Source organism: Prionailurus viverrinus, chromosome F2 (genome assembly GCF_022837055.1).
Source record: "Prionailurus viverrinus isolate Anna chromosome F2, UM_Priviv_1.0, whole genome shotgun sequence".
In the NCBI taxonomy this organism is placed as follows: domain Eukaryota; kingdom Metazoa; phylum Chordata; class Mammalia; order Carnivora; family Felidae; genus Prionailurus; species Prionailurus viverrinus.
The window spans coordinates 73,873,107-73,896,317 of NC_062578.1; the positions used below are offsets into that span (position 1 = coordinate 73,873,107).

At 41.4% G+C, this 23,211-nt stretch overlaps 1 protein-coding gene across 4 annotated transcripts in view; it reads left to right on the plus strand.

Annotated features, from left to right (window-relative positions):
* Nucleotides 1-23,211, plus strand: part of EFR3A (EFR3 homolog A) — a 105,408-nt gene that overhangs the window by 20,313 nt on the left and 61,884 nt on the right. For 3 of the 4 annotated variants that reach the window (XR_007148686.1, XM_047842740.1, XM_047842738.1), the window contains exons 2-3: nt 17,128-17,204; nt 21,885-22,012. Coding sequence is in view for 3 of the 4 variants with exons in the window: in XM_047842740.1 (XP_047698696.1) it covers nt 17,128-17,204; nt 21,885-22,012 (205 nt within the window). In the remaining variant the exon portion in view is untranslated. Of the gene's footprint in view, nt 1-17,127; nt 17,205-17,255; nt 17,275-21,884; nt 22,013-23,211 lie in introns of those variants that run through there. The other variant, XM_047842739.1, reaches the window with a different exon arrangement.

Here is a 23,211-nt window from a genome sequence, read left to right on the forward strand (position 1 = left end):
GGGCGGGGGGTGGGGGTGGCAGGGCAGAGAGAGACGGGACAGAGGATCTGAAGCAGGCTCCTTGCTGAACAGCAGAGAGTCCAGTTTGGACTCGAACTCACAAATCCTGAGATCATGACTTGAACCAAAACCAGACACTTAACTGCCTGAGGTACCCAGGTGCCCCTTAAATCATGTTTTAATAGAAAGATCTCCATACCTTACTTTGTCTTTGATTCTGCATTTTCCCTCATAGCTATGAAGGTAATTATCTTACAGTTTTTCACTGAGTGAGTTAAAAAAAATTTTTTTTTTGATGTTTGTTTATTTTGGGGAGAGAAAGAGAGACAGAAGCTCAAGTAGGGGGAAGGGGCAGAGAGAGGAGGAGACAGAATCCGAAGCAGGCTCCAGGCTCTGACATGGGTCTGGAACTCACGAGCGGTGAGATCGTGACCTGAGCCGAAGTCAGATGTTTAACTGACTGAGCCACCCAGGCGCCCTATCCAAGTGATTTTTTAAATCCTTTGGCACAGTCAACAGACTGCACTCATAATTACATTAGTTTCATAATGCCGTTTCCCTGTCGACACGTTTTGGATCGTTCCTACTGTGTACAAAGTGAAACTTCTTGTCCGTGTGTCCGAGATCTAAAGTTTCAAGGAGAGAGTGTATTAATATGTGCATTTGTACAGCTGCTGCTAGTTTATCTTACTGGTTTTTTTTCTCCTAGGCTCTACAGCTGAATCAGGAAGGTTAGTGATTTCGCTACTCTAGGACAGCCTTTGTTTTCCTCAGCCTTTCTGGAATACCTGTTACCTCTGTTTATTTTCTTCCTGTTCAAAGGCTGGCTCATAGTTCAGCTCTTTCGCAGTGAATAGCTTTTTCCTAATCGTTTCAGCTCACAAAAATCTTTTCTTCTTCTGATCTCCACGGAATTGCCTATTCTACTTATTTTACAAAGTTCATGCTTGGCTGAGCTCACTGTTCTCATCCTCTAAGGAGCAATCTGAGGCTTTTCTAGTTGGAATTTAATTTCTTATTTCGCTTATATTTTGTTAATACTGTTTATGTGTAGGTCTTTCTTCTACCCTTTCAAATGTGTGAGTTCTTGTTAAGTAGTATTTTCCATTGCTGGTCTTTTCTGTACCTTCTGCAGTACCTTTTATAGTACCTTTCAAGTAATTGGTAGTCATTAATGTTTGTTTGCATTTGGGCAAGAACGTCATGTGCATTTAGTAAAGAATCGTTACATTACTTAGACTGACCTTTAGTTCGACAGCAGCTGGTATATTATCCTGCGTGGAAGCTCTTAGGGAATTGTCAGTAATTTTGCCTACTTCTATCCTGCGTTCTGTTCTTTGTGGGCATCCCGTGATGTCATCATTTTTACATGATGTCCTTTCAGTGTTTGAGTAATACCTGATATTTTAACGTTTACTGTTTGATATTGTGCGCTAAGCATTTTTTTTTAACTAAAAGGTTTTTGTTAAGATTTATGAATTGCATTTAGTAACTTCAAATATGCAGTGCCACAGTCCGTCCACAGTTGGTCAAACCAGTTTATTTTTGTAGTTTATTTTTTGCAGAATCTGTGAAGTAGGGCAAAACTGTCTTCAGTTAACAGTAAAATACCTTACTGGCTGTTGCAGGAAGGTAATGCATTGTGCCCATTTCTGACTAAAATGTGATGACAAGCATCCAGAGAATTCTATAGAAATGCTTATGAAGAAATTTTGATTTCAAAGTTCATTAAATAGAAAACACAAAAACAAAAATGATACAGATATACTTTTACAAATATCCCAATGGAAAAATTCTCAAGAACAAGTCATTTGTTTTGTGTGGTAGAAGAAATTTTAAAACAAACAAAACCTCCAGATCTTCTCTCCTTCTGCAGACTTTGCTAATAAGGCACAGAACAGAGAACAGCAGTGTATACCGTGAACATTACCAGGGTCATGTTGCTAGGCAGCATGGCTTCAAAATTATGCATGCTTTGAAAATCAAGAAATGGGGACGCCTGGGTGGCGCAGTCGGTTAAGCGTCCGACTTCAGCTCAGGTCACGATCTCGCGGTCCGTGAGTTCGAGCCCCGCGTCAGGCTCTGGGCTGATGGCTCGGAGCCTGGAGCCTGGAGCCTGTTTCCGATTCTGTGTCTCCCTCTCTCTCTGCCCCTCCCCCGTTCATGCTGTGTCTCTCTCTGTCTCAAAAATAAATAAATGTTGAAAAAAAAAATTTAAAAAAAAAAAAAGAAAAAAAAAAGAAAATCAAGAAATGTACAGAATGGAACATTAGATCAATATTAGTTCTTTTTCGGAGCACCTGGGTGTCTCAGTCGGTTAAGCGTCCAACTCCTGATTTCGGCTCAGGTCGTGATCTCATGATGCTGAGATGTCCTGAGATTGAACCCCGTGTTGTGCCCTGTGGTGGGCATGGAGGCTGCTTAAGATTCTCTCCCTCCCTCTCCCTGTACTGCCCCCCGCCACGCTTATTCATGCACCTGTGCTCTCTCAAACAAAAATATTAGCTCTTGTTTATTTTAAGGTTTTATGTTTAAGTAACCTGTACACTCACCGTGGGGCCGATCTCTACACCCTACATGGGGCTTGAGTTCACGACCTGGAGATGAAGAGTCACATGCCCCACTGACTGAGCCAGCCAGGCACCCCCAGTTCTGATGGCTGTTTCAGAGGCTTAGTTTGTTGATCACAGATTATAGTGTTTTAGTCACAGAGTCTCAGAATGTATTATGTTGATTTTATTTATTAAAAAAATTTTTTTAATGTTTAATTTAGAGAGAGAGAGAGATAGAGCACGAGTGGAGGAAGGGCAGAGAGAGAGGGAGACACAGAATCTAAAGCAGGCCCCAGGCTGTCAGCATACAGCCCGACGCGGGGCTCAAACTTAACAAACGTTGAGATCATGACCTGAGCTGAAACCAAGAGTCAGACGCTTAACTGACTGAGCCACCCAGGCACACCTATTATATTGATTTTAAAAGGTTATTATTTATCCCTTCTGTGATTTCAAGTTTACTTAACTTCCTTATAAGCCTGTTGATATATACATATATACATATATACATATGTGTATGTACATATATATGTATATATCATTAAGATCAACAGACTGCGATACAGTTTTTTTTAATGTTATGGTACCACATTTTAAAGACAGTCACATTGACAGCGATGAAATTTAAGAAAGGAAAAATGTGTTTGTACCTTATTTTTTTGTATCATGGAATCAAAACCCTAAAGCTTTATTGTGCCAGAGTTATGCAAAATGAAGTATCATGCCATACACATGATGCCACATACTAAAAATTACATTTAAACTTTACTATTCTTACCTTAGACAGTTACTTGGGGCCTGTAAGGCTTTAGACACAGAAGCAAATATGGGCATCAAAATCCATATGATGTTACTTTGTCATAAGGTGGATCTTACATATGCTCATATACAAAATAAAATGGCTTTTGGTGAGACATAGTCTTAGGAGCCAGAATAGGTTTATTAAGAACTCACAGGGGTGCCTGGGTGGCTCAGTTGGTTACGTGTCTGACTCCTGGTTTCAGCTCAGGTCAAGATCTCATGCTTTGTGAGATTGAACCCCACTTGAGGCTCTGAGCTCACAGCAGGAGCCGGCTTGAGAGTCTCTCTCTCCCTGTCTCTCTCTGTCTCTACCTGCTCCTGCAAGCATGCTCTCTCAAAATAAATAAAAACTTAAAAACGAAAAGAACTCACAAATCTTCAGTTAAATTATTCTGTATGTGTTAGTGGTTGTTATTTATTGATCTGTACTTTTTGATCTCTATCGGAAATTGAATTTTCATGTGTTCGTTATTTCAATAAAAAAACAAAAAAAAAAAAGTGAGCACTGTTAGGTAGATGAGTAAGATATAACCCCCAGTCTTCGGAAACCAAACTACTGCCAATACATGGAAGTAAGTGCGGGAACAGATACGGATGTGAAATTACAAAGCTGTGAAAGCCTTGTCAGTTCCCAGCCTTTTAGAACTTCCTGTTCATCATCATTTCCTGAACATTCTGACAGTAGTTCTGTAACCACAGTCTTAAAATTGTCTTTGATGATGAAAAATAGTGCGACAACTAGAGTCTTTTGAATTTTACCTTTCTAGATTAAGAACTTCTTGAATACACGCTTCTTGCATTTCTGGCACCTTGCAAGCAGAAGATACTTCATAAACCTAATTTGGTTGGTTGGCTAGTCATTTGAAATAGTTAAAATATTCTTTGAATGTCTGTCCTGGAAGAACTCCTCAAATGTGGCCCTTCTGTTAAACTGTATCTCTTGTTAGAATAGGATGAGTGCCTAATTCTTGACCTTATTAGAAGAACGGCCTGCTTTTATCATATGTTCAACACCAAGTGCTAAATGAAGGGTAGGGATTCTGCAGACATGGTAAATTTCCTTCTGATCATTATTTTAGTAGAACTTCTGTTTTGCAGTTGTCTCATTCTAGTCAATTTTTATTTTTATTTTTTAAATTTTTTTAATGTTTATTTTTGAGAGAGAGAGACAGAGACAGAGAGCAAGTGCACCAGTGGGGGAGAGGCAGAGAGAGGGAGACACAGACTCTGAAGCAGGCTCCAGGCTCCGAGCTGTCAGCACAGAGCCTGACGCGGGCCTCGAACTCGGGAGCCGTGAGATCATGACCTGAGCCAAAGTGGGACGCTTAACCGACTGAGCCACCCAGGCGCCCCTCTAGTCAATTATTTTATCCTTCATTATTTACTCGAAACGTCAGAACATAATCCATTTCTACATTTTAGGTAAAAGATTTGTATGTTACTGAAAATGAATTGAAACTGTTGAAGTATTAACTAGATGTTTATGAGAGATATTTTATATTATCTGTTTTTTTTAGTAAGATTACAATCTTACTAAACAGTACAATCTTCCTATTTTAGTAAGTTTACAACCGTGAACCATGTGATCAGTCTCTCTCCTACCTCAAGTGTCCAGTCTCCTGGACAGTGATTTGTAGTCTGGATATTCGTACTCGCCACTGGTGTCATTTGTGTTTGGTCAAAATGTTTAATCTATCATGAAATTTTAATTCACATTACCATTAAATCTGAGATTTTTTTGTTTTTAAAAATGATCTTATAGAGTGTTGTTTGAAGTTCTTGTGTCCTTTATTTATGTCATTGGTACTTTTGTAGAAGGTACAAGATTTGGAAAACTTCTTTGTTTTTCTAACACTGTTCTTTCATAGTTTTCTTTCCGTTACTTCATTGTCTTCTCTGTCACTTCCTCCTCTGCTGATCATCCCTTACACGTTTGCCTTACCAGCGTTCTCCCAAACTCCCTCCTGTTTTCCTTTGGTGACTCCCAGCTAGCTGCTTTGCTATTGCATGTTTTTAAGTTTATTTGTTATTTAAAAAAAAAAATTTAATGTCTATTTAATTTTGAAAGAGAGAGTGTGAGCGGGGGAGGGGCACATAGAGAGAGAGGGAGACACAGAATCCGAAGCAGGCTCCAGGCTCTGAGCTGTCAGCACAGAGCCCAAGGTGGGACTCAAACTCACAGACTGAGAGATCATGACCTGAGCGGAAGTCAGACGCTCAACCGACTGAGCCACCCAGGCGCCCCTTTCACTCTATTTTGTCACTCATTATTGAAGTTGGCTCTGTCAGCACAGAGCCCAATGTGGGACTCAGACCCACGAACTGTGAGATCATGACCAGAGCCGAAGTCGGCCGCTTAACCAACTGAGCCACCCAGGCATCCCAGGTTATTTATTTATTTTCAAAGAGACAGCACTGTGAGCTGGGGAGAGGCAGAAAGAGGGAGAGAGAGAGAATCCCACAGAGCCCAACGTGGGGCTTGAACCCACATACTGTGAGAGCATGACCTGAGCTGAAATCAAGAGTTGGACTCGTGTGCAAAATAAAATTCTTTCTCTCCTTTTTGATACCCTCTTCCCACCCCAGGATGTATCTTCCTCTGTTCCTTGTTGGTCAGTGACACCACCATCCAGTCGTGTGTCCAAACTGTCCTATCTCCTTGTTATTTTGGCTCCTCCTTCTTACCTTCTATGTTCAGTTGGTTTCCAAGTTGGCTTCATAGGTTTGTCTAGCCTTCTCTCTGAGGTTGCGGAACTTTGTGTGTTTGCAAATTAAAACCACACTCTTGTTTAAACCTCAGAGCTTTCTTCACATGTGCGGCTCCGTCCACCTGGAATGATAATCCTCCCCTCTTTGACTAATTCCTAGTGTTTCTTCAAGACTCAGTCGTTACTTCTTGCGGGAAGATTAGATGTTGCACCACTGTCCTCCCATAGCACCCTGGTGTGCCATAGCAGTCATTACACAAAGTAACAGTTCTCTCTGTGATGGTCTTTGACGACTAGAGCATGAGCTGCTGAAGGCCAGAGACTGTGGCCTGGGTTTGTGTGCCCTGCATTCAGCCTGGTACCTGGGGCGTGGTAGGCCTCATTATAAGCTTGCTAAAAGAATACATGGGATCGAGTATACAGGCTTTTCCCAATCAGATACATTTCTGAGGCATATGTATTTGTTGTGATTTTAAGAGGGTTGCAATGGCACCTTTGCCCCCCTCTGAGTTGGGAACCAACTGAGAGAAATCTAAAACTCAGTCTAATGCAAGTCAGTATATTAGCTCTGTTACTAGTAAAGCTGGGTCAGAGGATGTGACTTGACTTTTGTCTGTCGTCAGGCTTGTTTGTCACTTGCCCTCCGAATCTGGACTTTTTCACGGTGTGTCCAAGGGGCAATCCCAGGTGGGCAGAGCAGGCATACTGAGCCTTCTTCGGGGAGGGCATCCTGACTCCAGCTTGTTGGTGACCCCATGTGGCCATGTGGAAACAGGTTTCCGACCCAAATACACTTCTGTGTGATACCAAATATCACATAGAAGCAGGAAGAGTGGCTTGCAGAATGCAGTCTGGAGAGAGACCCTCAAGAGTACATTTGTTCATTCACTCAACAAATACGATGTGGAGCGCTCACTGTGTAAGTGGCGCTAAGAATGCGGTTTGGGGTTATGTTTCGGGCGTGCCTAGTTCCTTCGTCCGACTCCCCAGTAAAACAAGACATTCTTTCTTTCTTTTCTTTTAGTGTTTATTTTGAGAGAGAACGCGTGTGTGTGCCCTTTGAGAATCTCCCCCTCTGCCCCTCCCCCTGTGCGCATGCTCTCTCTCTCTTAATAAATAAACATTAAAAAAAATAGGAATTCTGGTATCTCATCCTTAGAGATTGACTCAGAAGTCCTGGGTGGGGTCAGAGAGTATTCAGTTAAAAACAGTGCTCCAGGAGGTTTTTCTTCAGCTGGCTTGTAAAGCACCCTAAGAAAAGCATTGATTGTACTGTGGGAACCTAGTTTGCTCGCCTAGGATTTCTTGTGAGGTGAGCTTATGAAGAGAATAAACACACTGACACAGTAGACGACTTGTGAGTGTTGACTTTGTTAGGGGAGTTGAGGACAGTGGTAGTTGTTTTCTGGTGTGATAGTGTTATGCGTATGGTGGAAAAGGCAGCATGACGATATACGTAATCCTCCCCAGAGACTGAAGGTGAATTCAGTCTGTTGCCGTCCTTAGGATTTTGTGTGCATCTGTCTTTCGTTTTTAGTAAAAGAATTCTTGTTTCTGTAACATTAATTCCTTATAATCTCGCATTTATTTAAAATTCTTGATGTTAGCCAATTTTGTGAATTAACACGTCTCACAATGCCTAGCTTATTAGAACGTTGACCGTGGTAGGCATTTTATAAAACATTTAATTATAAATGTCCAGGAAATTTATCAGTTAATGAGCTTTATACAAAAATTATTGCAACTGACAATTGAGATATTAAGGTTGTAATTAATTATCATATACTAGAAAAATTAAAGCTAGGTACACTCAATTTTTTTTTTTTTTTTTTTTTTTTTTTTTTTTTTTTTACTAGTTTTCTGTTTCTTTTTTCTTTTATCTTTATCTTCCTTGGCTGGATTGTTGCTACTTTTCCCTTATTTTGTATTTAAAAAAAATTTTTTTTTTTTAATGTTTATTTTTGAGACAGAGAGAGACAGAGCATGAATGGGGGAGGGGCAGAGAGAGAGGGAGACACAGAATCGGAAGCAGACTCCAGGCTCTGAGCCATCAGCCCAGAGCCTGACGCGGGGCTCAGACTCACGAACCGTGAGATCGTGACCTGAGATGAAGTCGGACGCTCAACCGACTGAGCCACCCAGGCGCCCGAGAATCTTTTTTTTAATTAATTTTTTTTTTTTTTTTAATTAATTTTGAGAGAGAGTGAGTGCTCCTGAGCAGGAGCGGGGGAGAGGGAGAGAGAGAGAATCCCAAGCAGGCTCTGCATTGTCAGCACAGAGGCCAATGCAGGGCTCAATCTCACCAACCATGAGATTATGACCTGAGCCAAAGTCAAGAGTCAGAGGGTTAAGCAACCGACTGAGTCACCCAGGCACCCCAAGAGAGGGAGAGAGAGGGAGAGGGAGAGAAAATCTTAAGCAGGCTTCACGCTCAGTGTGGAGACTGATGGTGGGGCTCTGTCCCACGACTCTGGGATCATGACCTGAGCCGAAGTCAAGTGTCACTCAATCTACTGAGCCACCCCAGGTGCCCTAATATTTTATATATCAAATAAGGGAATCCCATACCATTTCAGTTTTCAATTCTGCCTCATCTCATTACTTACCTCTGGATGTCGGGACACAGGAGTGCTGTGCTCCCCTTCCAAGACTGCCACCTGCGCACGTTTGAGGAAGGCCTGTGGTGTGCAGGGTCCAGGGATGTGGTCTTAGAAGTAGGGATGGACCACGTGCTACGTCCTGACTGTGGTGGAGACAGGTGTGAGTGCTTTTCTTACCTGGCGGCAGCTCTGGTTTCAGTGCCATCCGCTGGATCCTTATTGTTGTGGAAGCCAACGTCCGGTGAAATGAAGAGACAATTGCATTTTCTGATTTTAATATTTGTGGTAATTTTTTTTCTGTGTGTTAATTCCAGGAGGTTTTCAAATGGAATCTTGGGGGATTGCATTTTCTAAAAGCCAGGATTATTCTATATTTTATTGCTTCTGTTTTGGGTAACTGCTGAGGAATACGTTTCGAATTAAGTATGATAGTGTACTATACTGTAAAGTTAAATGTAAGTGTAAGTCCATAAATTGACTAAGTAGGAGAATGTTTAATACATATTTTTTCTTTAGAAATTGTGACACTGGGGGGAAACATGTTAAGTGTAGACTGGTCATTTGACTCAGAGAAAAGCTGTTTTTTCCTGTGGACAGTGGGTGTCTCCATGTAGTTTTGAAAGTATGTCAGAGATGTGTCTGTGTGACGCTTGTTGTAGACCAAGTATTGCAATGTAATGGAGAGAGAGAGAGTCTAATGGGGCCATTAGTCCCAGTATTGCCTTTGTTGTCCTCTTTTCCACGAGGGTTCTGTGCCTGGGGATAAAGGACAGGTAGTGAAATGGAGAATGAAAGGAGAGAAGGTATAGAATTACAAGTGGAAAGAGTTGTGTAATAAAATATTCCTCTAATGGATTAAAATCCTCTTAAAAGGAACACTTTCCTGACGATAAGACTATTTTGTTCCCGTTTCTTTGACCCCGTATCTAATTAGTCACCAAACCCTTCTGATGCTTCCTTTGTGCCGCCTCCCACATTCCTTCCTTTCTAAAAGCTGTGGGCCATTAGAAGATGCATTTTGGTTTTCCCATGTGTCATGCTCCGTAGTGAACTCTTGCATTGTTCCATCGGACTGTAATTGTCCTTCACTGTCCCCAGTTTATCCTTACAATTGAGCGCATTGGTTCTGCGTGGCAGCTCTCGGCTGAAGTCCGTGTCCTGCATAAAGCCTCTTCATGTGAGCTCCTAGTGCTTTCTGAACCTCTGTGGGTGACCCTTACACACTGGAGATCCCTTGTCCTTATCCTTTAATGTTGTCCGAATCTTGCCTTTGTCTTCTTACGTAGATAGTTACATTTTTCTTTTTTCTTTTCTTTTTTCTTTTTTTTTTAATGTTGATTTATTTTTGAGGCAGAGAGAGACAGCATGAATGGGGGAGGGACAGAGAGAGAGGGAGACGTAGAATCCAAAGCAGGCTCCAGGCTCTGAGCTGTCAGCACAGAGCCCGGTGCGGGGCTCGAACTCACGGACCGTGAGATCATGACCTGAGCCGAAGTCGGAAGCTCAACCGACTGAGCCATTCAGGTGCCCCGATAGTTACATTTTTCATCCCATGTAGTTCTTCACACAGTGGCTGTGTACACGTTGAAGTACAGGCATAATAACATCCATGTTGTAGGCTTTATATATAGCATGTACATGTATGTGCATATGTATATTTCTATATCAAGTTTTTTTCTTGGGACTGGTATGTATGAGTGGGACTGTAATATTGAGTCCTTTTAATTGTATGAAGCAAACATCTTGTTCTGACACTAACTGAATACATAACTTGAGTTTTAATTTTAACCTTGGAGAAAATTTTATGTGATGCTGCTGACCCTTAAAGGATTCTGGATACATAGAGCTACGGTTACTGAAGTGAGAGATTTTTAGAATCTTCTAATAGAAAAACAGTCTGTCCCTTTTCACCTTGATTATGGATGGCCTCCTGTAGGACTAAAAATAATGCATGAAGTGTTTAAAATGATTCAGTTGACATTGGCCTCTGTGTGTTGGAGCGTTTTGTGGTGGACAGTATACTTTCTTGATGATAATTTTGATTCTTTCAGCACATATGTGAGCAGATACTAAATTTGTTTCCTCTATCCGTGAACTCTGGGTCCTTATTCATTTAGTGAAGGAATGTTTTAATAAATATCTGCTGGGGCGCCTGGGTGGCTCAGTCGGTTGAGCGTCCAGCTTCGGCTCAGGTCACGATCTCACGGTCCGTGAGTTCGAGCCCCGCATCGGGCTCTGTGCTGACAGCTCGGAGCCTGGAGCCTGCTTCGGATTCTGTGTCTCCCTCTCTCTGACCCTCCCCTGTTCATGCTCTGTCTCTCCCTGTCTCAAAAATAAATAAAAACGTTAAAAAAAATAAAATAAAATAAAATAAATATCTGCTATATGCCAGACATGCACAACAATGAGTAAGATGTATGGACTTTCTGTTGGAGGGACTCTTGTTCTGGTGGTAAAGGCCGACGTGTAGATAAATATGTAAATTACTGCAGTTGTAGAAATATACGTTGAAGGCATAAAGAATCAAAATCCTGTAATCATAGCTGTTCCCATTTAAAAGTATGCAATTTAGTAAGCCTTAAATATGGCATTGAATTCCCAGTGTATTACTTGTAAGAATTGGGATAATGTAATTGCTGTGTAGAAGATGCAGATACTATTCTGCTTCTGTAGATCATAAAAGAAACCTAATTTAAAGTCATACAGTTGGTTCTCATAATAGGGTCTAAGCATTCTTCAACTCCAGTGTCAGTGTTAGTAGTAACTTCCTTTTGTTTTAGAGGATAGATTTATCCCAGGTACCCAGTGCTGTGTTGGTGTTCAATAATAGAGACATTAATGGTTTAATAATGGAGACATTAATATTTCTAGTTAGATTTAACTTATCATTGGATAATATAGTTTATTGAAATAAGTAGCTTATTTTAAAAGGAGTCTTGGGGCACCTGGGTAGCTCAGTCACTGGAGTGTCAGACTCTTGATTTCGGCTCAGGTCATGATCCCAAGGTCGTGGAATTGAGCCCTGCATTGGGCTCTGTGCTGAGTGTAGAGCCTGCTTGAGATTCTGTCTCTCCCTCTGCCCCTGTCCCCTGATCATACTTGCTTTCTCTCTTAAAAAAAGAAAAGGAGTCTTTATTAATTATTCAGAACTCCTTCCCACCCCCCACCCCCAAACTCACACCCACATAGCAAGCAAATGTTGTCACAAAGTACTCACTGGTGGGCCAGCCTCTTGGAATACTGTCCCATTAAGCAGAATTCTCCCAGCACCTTTGTGTGCTCGTGTGCCTGATTCGACCTATTTTTAGTTCAGCTGTGAGGTTTTCTGTTCAACTAGCTACTCAGGTCCTTCCCTGAATGCCTCTGTGGGTAAGGATGGGTTGGAAATTAATTCTAACACCTCACCATCAAATTCTAACACAGAAGAAGGAGGCTGCCAGAGGTCAATGCACCTCACTCCTGCCTGAGATGAGGGCCAGGGGACATTGGTGAGTCCGCATGAGAATGATGTTAGTAGGGAGTTAAGGAGGAGAAATTATCTTGGGGTGCCTTTAAAGAAGAAATGGTTAATTTAGGAGTATGCAGAATTTGCTAAAAAATATATTACATGTTTTTACGTGGCTTCTATGTTGCAGGCACTGCTTATGTGTATTATTATAGTACCCCTAACCCTGAGAGCTAGTACTCAGCCCATTAATCGTGGAGCCCCATGAGCCTGCCTGTATACTCATTCAGCTTGGCACTTCTTTGGGGTCAGTTTTTCTGTTTCCAGCTGCACCCATGTTCCATTTTCCCATAATTCTCTCACTTGAGACGTGCTGTTTGTACTAGCGTATCATAAGTAAAGTTCTGAATTCCTTCTGCTCCAGGAGAATAGTGGACTCCGTTCTCCTTTTGTACTGGACTTAAATATAAAGGGAGAATCCTGTTGACTGCTCAGATTTGCCAACTGCTTGAGGCATTCTGTGATACGCTTAGTCCTTTGGAAAGAGAACGTTGGGAAGGGGTTAAAAATAGGGTGGTCTGGGGTTCAGACGAGTTTATTGGAAGGGATTAGAAGCGAGGATGGAGAGATACTGAAGGAACGCTTTAAGGGAAAAAAGCGTGTAAGTAGCTTTATTTTTTTACTTCTTAAACTCTCAAAACCTGCTTTCATTGAACTAGCCACACGTTCTTTTGTAGTATCTTGTTTAAACTCTTTGGTCTTGGCAGCAGAATTTGATATGGATATTATCAAGTTCTTGATAGCTTTACACTTGATGTCAGCAGCCAGTAAGATAAGTCACAGTGCATTAGTGCCCTCTGCTAATTAATTGCAAGTGACGTGAACTAGGCACGTCCTGAACAGTGGTGTAAGGATCCAGAAGCACAAAGATCGACTAGAAAGTAGTCTCTTAGAACATGAAAAACTACGTTCAGGTACCTGCAGCTGAATTCGAAAAGCCCTACGAATTGACTTCGGCAAGGGAGTCAACCCCGTTTCTGTGGCTGAGTAGGTCAATGATTTCAGTTTACTTTGCTTCTTGTCATGTTTACAAGTACAGTGTTCTCTTCCTTAAAGTAGTTCATGTTACTTCTTTTGTGATTACTGTTGCCACAGTCATTTTGACATTATATTCTCTTCAACATGTTCTATAGAAATATGAGTACATTGAAAGTTTGAAGCCTGGTTTCATATGTTGTCTCTGTAGTTGGTAGTTTTTCATTAATAGTAAGTAAGTAGTCAAGAAATTGTTTTTGGATCATTTTGGGTCTTCTGGAGAAACTCACTGTGATCCTTTCTTTCCCTGCATGGCTGTGCATTCCTGGTCTGTTCGTCACACTCATTCCTGCAGTCACGGTCGTGGTTTGGTTTGGAAACTGTCTAGTACTTGATTGTAGTGTGGCTGTTACCCTTTGAAGCCATCAGATCTGGGCTGGAATCTCGGCTCCGCTGCATTCCTTACCAGCAGGGTGCTATTGGACAGATGGCCTCCCTGAGCCCGTATCCTCATTTATCCAAGGGAGATGGTAACCACTTCAGCAAGTGGGTGTAGGAGTAAGTGAGGGATGTTGTAAAATACTTTGTATAACGCTGCACACGTCATGTTCAGAAAATGACATTTTACTGCCTCCGCCCCCCCCCCCCCCCCGAACTGGTACTGATACTGTTATGAAAGCTTATTGTGAACCATATGCAGAATTTGTTGAGATTTTTTTTAATTAAAAAAATTTTTTTTAACAATTTTTGAGAGACAGAGACAGAGCACTAGTGGAGGAGGGGCAGAGAGAGAGACGGACAGACAGACAGACAGAATCTGAACAGGCTCCAGGCTCCACGTTGTCAGCACAGAGCCTGATGCAGGGCTGGAACCCATGAACCATGAGACTATGACCCGAGCCAAAGTCCGACACTTAACTGACTGAGCCACCCAGGCGCCCCACCCCAATTTTTTTTAATGTTTATTTTATTTTTTAGAGAGAGAGAGAGAGAGAGAGAGAGAGCAGGGGAGGGACAGAGCGAGAGGGAGACAGAGAACCTGAAGCAGGCTCCAGGCTCCAAGCTGTCAGCACAAAGCCCGACACAGGGCTTGAACTCACAAACTGAGAGATCATGAGTTGAGCCAAAGTCAGATGCTTAACCAACTGAGCCACTCAGACGCCCCAAGATTTTTTTAAAGTTTATTTATTTTGAGAGAGAGAGAGAGCGAGAGAGGCAGAGAATCCCAAGCAGGGCTTGATCTCACGAACTGGGAGATCATGACCTGAGCCAAAATCCAGAGTTGGACGCTTAATGCACTGAGCCACCCATGCGCCCGTTTGGTGTGATTTTTGAACGATTGGTTTACAAGCAAAGGTTTTCATAATGTCTTTAAGATTATCTCTAGGGCCCTCAGGCACCTTCTGCTTACCCATTGTAGTACTTCTCTTACTGCGTTACTAATAATATCTACCTCTTATTGAATGCTTGATATATATTATATTGCTTGAATATAATTATATTCATATATATGTTCATATATATTATATGCTTGAATATAATTATATTGCTTGAATATATATAATATTGCTACCTTTTATTGAATGCTTGATATATATTATTGAATGCTTGGTATATATTAAAACTTTCATTTTTTAATTTTACCAGTAAGTATGAAGAAGGCATTTATTACACCATTAAACTGATGACGAAACATAGGCATAGTAAGAAAAAGTAACATGCCCACCCAGCTAGACAGGAAGAGACCCTGAGGTCACCTTGGGCCTGTCTGACTGCAAAGCCCATTCCCTTTAACACCATCTGGCCTGTTTGGCATTTTCCTTTTTACTCCCGTTTCTTGCAGTGGACCTGAGCTTCCTGAAAGTAGGAACTGGATTTTGTGTGTATTCCAAGTTCACATTTTTTCTAAAGCCTCTGTAAAAGCAATGTGTACTATCCAAGAGTGTCAGTGTAAGTGCAACCTAATGGTATTGAGTCTTTTCTTATCGAAAGTAACATACCATTTTGATGGGGACCTTGAGGCAGTAAGACTTGCTTTTCAGTCCGCTGTCAGTCTCCTTGCCACCGTAGCAGCTGGAGTGTGCTATTTTTGGCCTCGCGAAAGTGTTAGCAGAGCGCTCATCTTGATCTTCTTACCAGGTCACAGGCGTTTTTCGTCATTGCATTCCCTAGCTCGGTGCTCTGTATAATGAGCACTCGATACGTATTTGATTTTAATTCTTCAGTGTGTTAATATTTATCTGAAATATTTTTATATTGTCGCGGGCAGAAGTAGAACTTTTGCTTACTTGGCTCTTACCTCCCTCCCCTCCCCACTTCTTTTCCTCTAATAATAGGACCAGTGTTTTTTGCTTTAGGATTCTAAAAAGAGTTCAGGTGTTTTGGTGTTAGTTAATTGAAAAATTCGGACTCTTTAGAATTTTTTTTCTTCTGTTGAAGTAGAAAACATTCTGAACAATAGCACTTTTACATTATCAGCACATAGTGCCAAGTGTATATTGGTGAAATTAATAAACTATTTTTTAAGTAAGTTTATAAACTCAAGAGCAGGGATCTTTTCTCTTTTACACTTTCTTGTATGTGTGGCATCTGGTATGGTCTTAGGCAGATGGTAGGTACAAATAAAATATTTGGGTGTTGACTGATTTGACCACGGGTATCTGTGGTGTTGTGGGAAGAACATGGGGTTATGGAGTTAGACATGGGATGCTCACTTAGCCACTGCTGTTGAGTAAGTTACTTGGTCAGTTCTGCTGTACATCCCACTCCCGTAAAGTAGTGGTAATAATGCCTCACTAATTTGCTGGAAGTGTTACATAATGTATGCACAGTACTCTGTGATCACTAAAGATGCTGTGCAGAGCTTAAGTCAGTCTTGTTTTTATCAGTGCTTTATTGACTCTGCTCTGCTGCAAATCTGTACTCAGTCTTACTTGGCCAGTGCTGGGTGCTCCGTTGACATTTAGTATATGACTGCATGCATGAATGGTACATACTTCATGAGCAAAGTGAGATCTGGAGAAGTTGTCTCTTGCATAATCTTACTCTATGAGATAGTCGTAAAAGTCTGCTTATATCTACTTCTTTTAACTTCTAGCTCAAGCAGTCTTTCATACTATATTTTGGTTTGTAAATACATACAAATGTACACATAAACAGAGACACACATACCCTAGTTTTATAAATCATGGGAATGATTTTATAGTGCCTCCAGACCAACATTCCTGTTACTAGCTTTCAGGACAAGAAAACTGATCCCTCTCACTTACATGGTTCTTTCCAGATAGCTAATATGCTTTACCCAAGGCCATGTAGGCACTTGAGTGTAAGACTTGGAATGTACCCAGATATTCTGGATCCCGATCCATTGCTCTTTCCAAGATACCAACGCCTGAAACTATAATAGAGCAGGCTTGGAGCATTTTTGAAATTCCTGGACTTCCCTTTGAGGTTTTGTCCCCTCACTAATGTAGTTCCTCATATGATGCCTTGTGTAGATAACACATACTGAGTGTTTTTGCCAGCCACTAGGAGCAGACCGTCTTTCAAGACCCCTGTGACAGGTGCTGTAGGTGGATTGGGCCAGGCAGTGGGAGAGTGGGGTGTGCGATGCAGAGAGTAGTGGGAGATGAGATTAGAAAGGGGTAATGGGGGTATGGATTATATGTTTGCTTAAAGGGTGAATTTGGTAAGTTTTGTGTATGTGTGTGTACAAGCGCACACTTGCCCCCAAATGATTTGAAATGGAACTTTGGAATGATTCATTAATATATTCATTTTGATGTGGTGTCTTTGGGGAGGGGAGAGGAGATTTAACTTTTTATTTCTTAATCGGTAATTGAATTCACATGCCTTTTTTTTATTATTAGTGCCAGTTTGAAGGTTTTATTTTAAATAACTCATTAATATTCAGAAGCCTGAATTTCTAGGTCCGTTTACAATATGAATAATCTCGATACTTTGTGTTTTTACTCTGTTTTGAATAGGAGTGTGTTGCTGCTGTTCTGCTTTGCGTCCTCGCTACAAACGCCTGGTGGACAACATATTCCCTGAGGATCCAAAAGTAATTTGATCTACATCTACTGATCCTTCTCTTTGCTGACCCATCCTTCCCCCCTGCTGACCTCCCTAAGGTTTCCCTAATTTCATTTCTCTACTTTTACTCCTAAATCTCATCCTGTACACTGCTATTTTTATATTTCTCTTTTTCTACTTCAAAATGACCCATGCCTGCTTGTCTAATTTTCACTGATCCTTTTCGTAGATCAGTCTAAATTTGGCATGATGGACAGATGGCGTCCTCTTGTCTAGATAGTTCCTATATTTAAGTAACACTTGACAAAAATTTATGAGCTGGTGCCGGATTATTTGTACGAAATGCTAAGAATACAGCTGTGAACACAGACCAGGTTTTCTGCTCTCGCCAAGCTCACAGACAAGGAAAAAATTGGCAATTACAGTGCTGTGTGAAAGAATGTTATGATGAAGCACGCCGTGCTCCTGGAGCAGGTCGGAATGATACCTAACGTGGGCTTGGAGAACAGAGGCCTTCAGGAAATAAAATCTGCACTAAGATCCAAAGAATAAATGGGTTGGCCATTCAGTTTTCAGAAGAGAATTGAGAAGTAAAGGAAGCATGTTCCAGGCAGAGTTTGTTCTCTTTTTACTTAAATGCTTTAAAATTTTTTATAACCGTTAAACTTTATTATGGAAGATTGCAGTTTTCAGAGCAACTATATTTGAATGATTTTGTTTGACACCGTCCTGAGTTTTCTAAGTTACCTTTAGTCCAGGGTTAAATGGATATGAACAGAAAAATGTTACATGGGTTTGATTTCCCAAATTTGCTTTAAAACGTAGTCAGAGTGCCTGGCTGGCTCAGTTGGGAGAGCGTGTGACTCTTGATCTTGGGGTTCTAGGTCAAGTCCCATGTTAGGTACAGAGATCACTTAAAAATTTAAAAAAAATCTTTAAAAAAATTAAAACGTAGCTAATTACAGAAACCTTTGGTGATCTTAACAGTGATTTATATATTTCATGGTATATGAGATATCTCATTTTAATGAAATCCGATTTAAACATTCAGCCATTTAGAGGAGGTTAATCAATTACATACTATTGACTGCCAGATATCCTGGATAATTTGTGACAGGTAAAAGCCCTAAGATATGATACGGTACCTGCCTTACATAGCTTTCCATCCATTGCCTGACATAAAGCAAAAGCATACTAAATATTAAATCAAAATGCATAAATTAGTAAGCAAAATGTTAAGCAAAACAGGTGGTAAAGTTTTTGCCTTTAAAGCAGAGGTTTTGCTGTGGGGTGGCAGTCTCTGGGAAGCATTCTCGGAGGAAATGAGATTGCTGAGCTTTGAAGGATGTATGCCATCTGGAGAAGTGAGATTAGTCTCTTTGTTGCAAGTGAGGGGCCTGAAGAGAAAAGACAGAGGAGTGCAGGAGAAAGCAAGGGGTACGTTTGAGGTGAAGACCCTTGAAGTGAAGGTTTAAATAGCCTCATTGCAGAGGGTAATGGGTGGTAATCGTGCTGACCATGATTTCTGATCTGAAATTCCAGACATGTCATTTAATAGACTGAATATTCAAGTCATTTCCTTGAGGAGTCTGGGACATATGGTTACTAAAGATAAGGTGGAGGCCAGATTATAGAGGAATGTGAATGACAGACCGGGCTTCTACTTCGTCTGCTTTAACTCCTCATAGGCAGTGAGGGACTTTTGATCACCGGAGTGCTGATAGGTGGATTAGATTAGTGATGACAGGTAGAGAATGGTTATATAAAGAGTGTTTTTGCCAGCTATTGACTGATTGATTGATTGCCAAGTATTAAATAAGATTTGTTTAAATGGAGACTTAAAAAAATTTACATGAACCTCGCATACATGTGGCAGTCATAACCCAGTTGACCTTATTTGTTATTATTAATTTATGCAACAACAAAAAAAGGTCTCGTGTGTCTAAAACAGATCAGGCAGTAGGTGCCCAGAGTGCAGGGGTCTACAGGTTACAGTCCCTGCCTTCAAAGAGCAATCTAGTGAGGGGGACAAATAACCAAACCGTTTCTTATCATTATTAGCCATGTGATCTTGGGCAGGTACCTCAGTTTCTTATCCTGAAATGGAAATTATAAATAGTACCGATTTTATAAGGATCTCATGGATATTAAATGAGTTAATAGAATTCTTGGCTCACCCTTTCTTCCCTAGTGCCCATGACAGTGCCTGGCACATGGTTAGTGCTTGATTAGCATCCGCTTCACGAGTGAAAAACAGCGTGACGGAACACAGCGATGAGGGCAGTGCGCTGAGCTGAAGGAACGTTCAGGAGGGGCCTCTCAGCCAGGCTTGGGAGGGGGGTGGGAGGGCGCCCCGAAGGCTTTTGGGAGGACTTTGAGACCTGCAGGATGAGTAGGAGTGAGTCATCCCGGTGAGTCAGAGAAGCATCCTTAGGCAGAGGTGAGTTGAGTGACAGGAGTCCACAGACCAGTCAGACTGCTTTTTATAATGCTAAAAGGCGGAGCAGTGGTAGCCTGGAGAGGGAGGAGGACTGCAGAGGAGGACATGACGAATCTTCTGCAAATGATAGAAATGTTTTGGGTCTTTTTTTTTTTTACTGGTGGTTTCATAGATCTACGACTCTAATAGTTCAAATTATATACTTGGGTGTAGTTTATTTTTTATCTTATTTTAAAAAATGTTAATGTTTATTTATTTTGAGAGAGAGAATGAAAGAGCAAGAGAGAGAGAGTGCGCCAGGGAGGGACAGAGAGAGGAAGAGAGAATCCCAGGCAGAGCTTGATGGGGGGCTTGATCCCAGGAACATGAGATCATGACCTGAGCCAAAACCAGGAGTCGGCCACTTAACTGACTGAGCTACCCACGTGCCCCTTGGGTGTAGAGTATTGTGTATAAATTATTCCTCAATAAAATCAGTGAGGGATTAAAAAAAAAAATGGATGAGAGGCAGTCATATTCAGATGATGATGTGGAGGAACCAATACAGAAGGAGAGGTCAAAAAACCAGGAGGGGCCACCAAGGTGGCTTAGTCTGTTGAGCATCTGACTTCGGCTCAGGTCATGATCTCATGGTTGGTGAGTTCAAGCCCGTTGGCTTTGTGCTGATAGCACGGAGCCTGTTTGGGATTCTCGGTCTCCCTTTCTTTCTGCCCCTCCCCCGCTAGTGATCGATCTCTCTCTCTCTCTCTCTCTCTCTCTCTCTCTCTCTCTCTCTCTCTCTCTCAAATAACCATTAAAAAATTTTTTTAAAACCACCACCACAACAAAAACCCAGGAAAGAGAGAGGCTAACTGATGGAGTGAAATCCTGGGCCGTATGAGGCAGACAGAAAGAGCATAAGCAAACGTTTCTCTAAGATGAGTCCTTTGAAAATAGGGGTCTTTTGTTTTGCATGGGGTAGGGTTTCTTAATTCAGGTTCTATTGACCTTCTGATCTAGTTAGTTCTTTGCTTTTGGGCTATCCTGTGCATTGTGGGATGTTTGTTAGCATCCCTGGCCTCTACCCGAAATGCTGGTACACCCCCTGCTCAGCTGTGACAACCCAAAATGTCTCCAGACATTGCCCCACGGGGTGCAGTCTTCCTGGTTGAGAACCACTGGTCTGGAGGGCACTGAGAAAATGGGGGTGGAGGGTTGCCAGTAAATTCTACTCCAATGGCTTCCATCTTCTGAGAAGGAGGAGAGGAGCTCATTTGATGTCAGAGAGGGAAGAGAGGTGGCCGTAGGAGCAGGTTTGAGGACAACCAAGTAGGTAAAAATAGGAGGGATTGACTCCATTGGTGATGGAGCAGTAGTAAGGCAAAAAGCCAGAGAATATGGAGGGGCCAGTAGAAAGCACAGATTTATAAAATTTTCAGTTGTAGATTCACCATTTAACATAATTCTTTTTTTTTTTAAGTGACCTCTACACCCCATGTGGGGCATGAACTCATGACTCTGGGATCAAGAGTCGCGTGCTCTTCTGACTGAGCCAGCCAGGCGCCCCTAGCATAATTTTTCTGTCTTCCTTTCCACCTCCTCTGACAATCCTAAGGAACCCTTAGTTTCTTGGGCTATATATGACCAAGAAGTTTAGGCTGAGAATTGGTTTGTTGTCTAAGGGTGGGGAGAACCATCGGACCTGTGGCCTGGGTCTCCCTGTAGAGGGCAGAGACAAACGAAAGTTTGCTGATCCCACACCAGGGGACTCTTGTTTTTTTTAGTATGTTGGATGAGCAGAGACACACGCAGTCCTTAATACATTCTCATTTATTAATTAAGGCTTTGTAATGATATCAGCAACTTTGAATCATTTTAACAACATGTTCACTGTCGTCTATGTAAAGGAGTAAAATCGACAACGTAACTGTAAAATTTTAAAATCGAAATAAATTTGTTTGAAATCTTTCCACATTTTAAAATACATCTCATTCCTTGCATATTGCAGTTAGTTGAGCAGTCTCTATTTAGGAAGGTGTTACAGTAATTCATCACTTATGAAGGTATATTTAAATGTTCTGCCTAAATGGGACATTTGTTTAACTTTCTGAAAATTCTGTATCCAGAATGCCATAAAAGGAGATTATCGCCAGAAAGTTTCAGCCTAAAGGATGGATTTAATCACAAATCCAGAAGGGGGCATGTGAAGCAAGCAATGCTTGGAAATAAAAAAAGTATCTATGAAGATGTGGACAGCCTACTTACCTCGTTCTTCTTCTTAACTTTTAGGATGGCCTCGTTAAAGCAGACATGGAGAAATTGACATTTTATGCAGTATCTGCTCCAGAGAAGTTGGATCGAATTGGTTCTTACTTAGCAGAAAGGTTGAGCAGGGATGTTGTCAGACATCGTTCTGGGTAAGAAAACTAATCGCTGCTAACACTGTATCTCTGAAAATGCTTCCTAGGCTCAATCATGCTATGAATTGTTTTGTCATCTAGTCGCACAGAGATGCTCTGTGGAGGATAAAAGTTGGAATATTTTACAGGGAAATATGTCATACCATATAGATGCTTGCAGCTTTTATTACTTTCCTGATGGTCATGGGTTTTTATGTTGTTGTTTTTTTTTTTTTTTTTTTTTTTTATGTCTATTTATTTTTGAGAGAGACACTGTGAGTCGGGGAGAGAGAGAGAGAGAGGGAGACACAGAATCAGAAGCAGGCTCCAGGCTGCAAGCTGTCAGCACAGAGCCCCATGCGGGGCTCAAACTCACAGACCATGAGATCATAACCTGAGCCGAAGTCGGCTGCTTAACCGACTGAGCCACCCAGGCGCCCCCTGATGGTCATGTTTTAAGAATAGACTCATGTAAGTTAATGGAGTGGCCTTTGGCTTAAACATCCATTAATTTTTGATATTTTAATATTTCTCTAATGGAAATAGTAGAAATTGACTCTCTTAGGGGCGCCTGGGTGGCGTAGTCGGTTAAGCGTCCGACTTCAGCCAGGTCACGATCTGGCGGTCCGTGAGTTCGAGCCCCGCGTCGGGCTCTGGGCTGATGGCTCGTAGCCTGGAGCCTGTTTCCGATTCTGTGTCTCCCTCTCTCTCTGCCCCTCCCCCGTTCATGCTCTGTCTCTCTCTGTCCCCAAAATAAATAAAAAACGTTGAAAAAAAAAAAAAAAAAAAAAAAAGAAATTGACTCTCTTAGTGTATTAATGCGATATTATAATTTAAAAATCAGTCTCTAAATTTGAAACAAACAAAGATTCTGTTAACCAACCGATTTTTATCTATCAGTGGAATAATAAAAGAGATAATGAACGAGAACTACATTAGGCTTAGATATTAAAGGTCCAGAGTATGTAAGCATGCTGATTTGAAACTGTGCTGACTGTATCCCTACCTATAAATGAAGGTCTGCCTTCTTAGTCTATTCTCTGTGGATGAACAGTACTAACTTGGATAGTTTGGATTATAAATAGTTTTCCATATTCATTTTATGATCCTAGTTTTCTAGAGAACTCCATTCTTCAAGTGATACTGGTTTGCTCTGCTTCCAAATTATTAACTGCTTAGAACACTATAGTGAGTCTTGATACAAAAAGTTCTATAAT